This window comes from Gasterosteus aculeatus, chromosome 16, assembly GCF_964276395.1.
Source record: "Gasterosteus aculeatus chromosome 16, fGasAcu3.hap1.1, whole genome shotgun sequence".
NCBI lineage: Eukaryota > Metazoa > Chordata > Actinopteri > Perciformes > Gasterosteidae > Gasterosteus > Gasterosteus aculeatus.
Window position 1 is genome coordinate 18,020,927 of NC_135704.1, and position 5,524 is coordinate 18,026,450.

Here is a 5,524-nt window from a genome sequence, read left to right on the forward strand (position 1 = left end):
ATGTCCATCTCACTGTCTCCTCCTCCAGTGGGAGAGTTGGGTCGGGTTGCAGGGCGGAAAGGCCCAAGCAAACCGAGCCCTTTGGCCTTCCTACAGAACCTGCAGGCTCCCTGTGGCCCCAGCCGGGCTAAGGGAGGCGTGGTGAGGGGCGTTCTGCCTCTGGAGCTCAGAGGTATGGAGGCTAAACTACAGCACACAAAACTAGCAAGAAAAGAGTTCTGTTTCTCATCTGTTGCCTTTTACATTAAACTAAACTGAGCAGCCTGTAGTGCAACGCAAACCTTTCTGTAAAAACCCCGGCGCTGCTTTCTCTTAGAAAAGTATTTCCTATAACGATGTTCTCACAATGTCACTGTGCATACATGGTTGACAGGGCACCTCATTTTGAGTCGTGCTGTGTCAGATTTACAGAACGAGGCCCCCGTGGGCTGCCTGATCTTGGGTCCTGATGGGGAGATCATACAGCTGTCGCTGTACAGCCACGGCCGGGACCCCCGTCCCCCCGACGGGCCCGCAAAGGAGCAAGGTACCCTCAACGCGCCCTCAAAACGTCCATCTTCAGGAGGACCGAAAGCCGTGCCTTTTTATGTGTTGAGGGGGGGGCGTAAGGTCGTAACCTGGGTCTCAATAAAGCATTAGGGCGGCGTAGTTGTCAATAACTCTCTCTTTCCAAACTCAGCTCTGCGGGTTTGGTCTACTGAAGGAGAGAAGCCACCATGGGTCATTGTGCTGCAGCCCGAACACACACATACAGGTCTGTGAACACACACACACACACACACACACACACACACAACGCCTACAGTTCTCTCTGTTGTCTTCACTCTTTACTTCTGCTTCAGCGTAGATTTCTGTGAAAACCTTTTAATGAGATATGTCATTGAGGTACTTTGGTCTTCCAGTGTCCTGTTGTTTTTGCCGTGCTGTTTTCTTCTGTGTTAAATTCCTTTTGCTGTCATGAGTTGTCATAACCCGTCGCTGGGTGTGTTTACTTCCTGCTCGGACCATTGACTCATTGATGCGTGCAGATGAAGAGGACATGGACTCGGATGTCATCTCGCACCATCGCTCCATGCACGAGGTGATTTGAGACTTTTAACTAACTTTTTAAAGAGTCAACTGTGTGCTTGCTTACTACGTGGAAGAGGTGCAAAAGATTGTTCAGAAAAACAAACCAAAGAATCGAAGATATGAGTTTACTTTCTAGACTTTTAGCATCTACCCATATTTTTAATTTTGCCCTCCAACCAGCTCTTAGATATTCCCGGATCGACAGAGACGAATGCGTGTTCATCCAGCAGCCACGAGGACTCAGGTAAATCCCTGCTGCTTATTTCATCATAGTTTGAATTGAAACAAATTTAACCAAACCTTTGGTTTGTCGATCCAGCAACAGCGACCAAGAAAAAGACACAGGGTGCAGAAAGAGTGTCGGAAATATGTGAAAAGGATGCTGAGAACTTTATGAGCATGGAGCAGGAAGGGGGGGAGGCGCCAGGAGGAGGCAACACTGAGGCAGAAGAGGAGGACGAAGAGGAGGACGAAGAGGCCGAGCTGAGCAGCACAGGACAGACCAGCCAGTCTGGATCAGGGTCGGTACGATTCACATTCACCTTGACGTATGTATGCCAGCTGAGTTCCCTCATGACTCACAACTTTACACCAAGACTTCAGAATATATATGTTCAATATCGCGAACAGAGCGTCAAGCTGAGGGTTTCGTCTTCTGCACCAAAGACAACCATTTCAATTTTATCCGCCCAGCTGCGCTAAAGTTGCCTACATTTGTCAAAACATTTTGAAATCAAATAGATGAACATCATACAATTAAAATAACTTATTGAATATTTCCATCTTTCTAATAGATGCCATTGTGCTATTAGAGTTGTGGATCAATGTTCAGGTTATGGTGCATAGAATTTTACCTCTTTGAAATCCAATTTTGAAGTCTTTCGGATTCTGCAGACCACCTGCGTCCCACGGGACTTGCAGTTTGTCTGTTTGTGGTGAGTAAAGTGGCTGTTTAAAGATGATTTAGCCAGCAGGACATCGGCCCAAAAGAGGACGCTGTGGACAGAAGGAGGAGAGGAGGCATCTGAAAAGGAAGCATACTCAAAAAACTCTTAACAGATTTAAACATGGCGGATACTTCTGAGTCAAATACAATCAGCCCAAATTCACCCGCAGCCACGTCCTCCATTTGTTTAGGAAAAGAGAGATGAAAAGAGAGACAAGAGAAGCCTCAGATGGACAGAAGACATCAAGGACGAGAGGGGAAGGAAGACGGCAGAGGCAAAAGACTGCAAGTGATACTCAATCGGGGACTCTGGGACATTCTGCTCTCCCCTCAGTGGTCAGTGATGTTCATTTTAAAGCCTGCAAGATCTTGTCATTTGTGTGAAGAACACGCCAGGTAGAAACATCTGGATTCATCCGAAGACATGCATGACATGAGGCCATTCAGCTCCACAGCTTCTTTCCTGTCTTTCAGAAAAGGAGGATGAGAGACGGAGAAGGGGAAAGAGGAGGAGTGAAGACAATTGAGGAGAGAGACGAGCGAGACGAAGTGGGCGGGAGGAGAAGGAGAGGAGGCCTGAAGCACAAGGAGTTTGTTGTTGGTAAGACATTGGAAACAGGCCCAGCAACTAAACATGACACATCGACATAAGACATTCGTTTTAAATTGTAAACCTCTTTACAGCTACCTGCAGAGTCACAGGGCCGGCAGAAAGTCAAACAAACACAAGACCAATACTAAAAGAACATCTATCGTTTGTCCCATTTGTTCCAATTCAAAAGGACGACTCAGTATGTTGCTAGAAGTCCACTGCTCTGTCTTTTTCCCTCTCTTTTCTCAGAGGGCCCTCTAAAGGAAGAGGAGGTGGAAATCAGCCAGGAAATGCACGCGGGGTCTCACGTAATGACCGAGAAAAGGCCCCCGGCAAGACCCAACAACGATTCCAAGACAGATTCAGAGGAGGACACGGAGCATCTTTCCACCGTCCAATCCGTGAGCTCGTCCAGGTCAGCTGCTGCATCCGGCTTCAACGGTCTGGCGTCATCGCGTTCCACTGTCGTGGTGGGGGAGGAACATCTGACGCGGGACCCGGTGGAGCCAGAGGTCGCTAGAAGGACTCGGGAGGACGAAGAGGAGTCTGCAGCTCAGCGTCTGGTCCAGAGAGCAGAGAGGAAGAGGCAGGAGGTGGAGAGGAAGAGGAGGGAGCGGGAGGAAGAGGAGAGGAAGCAGCAGGAGAGGGAGGAGACAGAGGAAACTTTTAAGAGCGAGTTAAATGAGGAGAGGAGGAGGAGGGCCGAGGATTTCAGGTCTTACTTCTTTCTTCAACAGTAAAAAAAGCTTAATTCTCTAAAGGTTTAACTGCAACTTCATGAACATTCAAAACAAATCCTCAGGCTGAAGAAGCTGGCGGAGGAGGAGGAGAGGTGGAGGCGCGAGGAAGAGGAGCAGGAGGCGCCGGGAGAAGGAGAGAGGAGAGAACTGGAGGAGAGGAGGCATCAGATGGAGCGCCTCCAGAAGATGAGCAGGGAGGAGGAACAGAGGAGTGAAGGTGAGAGGAAGAGAAAAAGAAAAGGATGAAGAAGAGAAAGCAGCGGAAAGAGAAGAACGAGGAAGTCAGAGCAGAGTCCACGATCCACGATTTCCATCACAAAGTTATGTAATTGTCTATTAAACATCCCCATCGTCATATTTACATGTATGCATTTGATTTAATGCAGTTATTAAAGGCCTACATGAGAGGAAAATAAATGTAGAGGGCCGAGTCTGAAGGTTCAGACCAGCTTAGCAGGTCGTGAGTGACGTCATTACAGGACTTTTAGTGAATTGTTAGATATTCATCATTTATAAAAAAGAAAATGGTCAAATAAAAAGATTATAACGTATTATAACAAACTTTTTGTGTGTACATATATAGTAAAGACAGGCGTAGCTCAAATTAATTAACGATCAGGGTACTTTTTTATAGTCTGCATGCATATTGATTTAACAATTTCCTGTAAGTATATTTTGCGCCACAATAATTCTAACGCTACGGTGAACAGCGCTCAGTAAAGGGCTAATCGCACTTTTATTTGCACCAGTTTCCTCGTGATCATAATTCACTATCGTTTTGACATTTCCTCCCCTCCAGCTGAACGAGAGCGCCTGTGCCTGGAAGAAGAGAGAAGGCAGGAGGAGGAGAGCAAGAAGCTCCCGGAGATGGATGAGGGTGAGAGGATGGAGCACCTCTGTAGGACGGAGCAGCAAGAGGAAAGGAGGAGGAACAGAGAAGAGGGGCGTGAGAGGAGAGAGGAGGAGGCCGCTGTGCGAGGCTCACAGGAGGCCTGGCCGCAGGCCGAGCTGCTTTCCAGGTTTACATACATACATACGTGTGTGTATGTTGTCCTTAAACCAGGACTATTGTGATTATCATACCATTTCATGCATTCAGATGTACGTTCTCTCTCTCCTCCTGCAGACAGATGGCGCTGTTGCAGCAGCAGTCTGCCTTTAAGAGGGGTCTCGTGTTGGAGGCCGGGGGTCTTGAGAAAACTCAGCGTATCTCCAGACCCTGGATCTGCTCCTATTTCCCTTTGTGACAGCGACTGGGACCAAACCCAACTAAAGCCGAGACCATTGCACGTGACCTTTAACCTCCATTTTAGAACAGGGTTTTCTGTTTTTGTTTTGGCACTTATTTCTAAAGATCAAAAAATCAAATGGGTGAAAAGGCTCACATCTGTGCCCCCTCCTGTAGCGCAGAATATACTGGTGTTTAAAGGTAAAAATTATACATATGACATATTAAGTATTTATCTCGCTCTCCACAAGTAAATATTACATATGACTTAACTAAAATGCCTCCAAAAAACAGTGTGTTGAGTTTTTGTGGAGAAATTGTTTTGAATTGCGTGTGCGCGTGTGTGCGTGTCATTTTCCAGTCGCTGTCAAAATTTTTGAATTATGGGCAGACTTATTTTGATTTGGATTACAGTGGCGAGTGTAATGAGGGTTATCTTCGTTTTCTTACGGCTAATAACTGTGATTGGCCGCCAGTGTGTGTTGGCCTAAGGGGACGGCTCACCGTAGTCTTTTTTTTTGTTTTTTAAGGGGCTACTTGGATGTGCAGTTTTCATAAAAGCGGTCGGCAAGTGATTGTCTTCATTTTCCTGAAAGAGTAATTAAACAAACAAACCCCGGCGGGGAAGAAAAACCTGAAACTAATTAAACAGGCTACGTATATATTCTGGATTAGCAGAGCGCCCCTCGCTTCTGACATTTGCTCAACAAATGATACATGGCATCTGTGAATGTTCTTTCACTGTTATTGTACCAGGATGGCTGGTTATCAATAATGCATTATAACATTATATGAACATTTATTAATAGATGAATAAACCCTGAAGCATAGAAAGTATTTGAAACAACCACCTAATGTGTATTCGGTGATTACAATAAAGTTTAACTTTTTTGAAATGAGCCATCTTGCACAATCGGTACTTTAGGAATATTTTGACCGGGGTGATC

General features: G+C 46.2%; 1 protein-coding gene across 1 annotated transcript; it reads left to right on the forward strand.

Moving 5' to 3' along the window:
• kiaa2012 (KIAA2012 ortholog) lies at positions 1-5,438 on the forward strand. Its single transcript, XM_078091428.1, has 11 exons — positions 1-172; positions 404-526; positions 1,029-1,081; positions 1,252-1,315; positions 1,391-1,592; positions 2,209-2,353; positions 2,492-2,618; positions 2,859-3,324; positions 3,412-3,566; positions 4,149-4,368; positions 4,476-5,438. The coding sequence occupies exons 1-11, from the start codon at positions 1-3 to the stop codon at positions 4,594-4,596; spliced, it is 1,848 nt and encodes a 615-aa protein (XP_077947554.1). The 3' UTR covers positions 4,597-5,438.
• Positions 5,439-5,524: the final 86 nt, after the last annotated feature.

What these genes read in the sequence shown, in the direction of transcription:
- kiaa2012 (XM_078091428.1), top strand. Translation starts at nt 1, where the DNA reads ATGTCCATCTCACTGTCTCCTCCTCCAGTGGGAGAGTTGGGTCGGGTT. An exon ending in ACCAGCCAGTCTGGATCAGG is followed by an intron (nt 1,593 to 2,208) that starts GTCGGTACGATT and finishes CCATTTGTTTAG; the next exon opens with GAAAAGAGAGATGAAAAGAG. An exon ending in GGAGGAACAGAGGAGTGAAG is followed by an intron (nt 3,567 to 4,148) that starts GTGAGAGGAAGA and finishes CCTCCCCTCCAG; the next exon opens with CTGAACGAGAGCGCCTGTGC.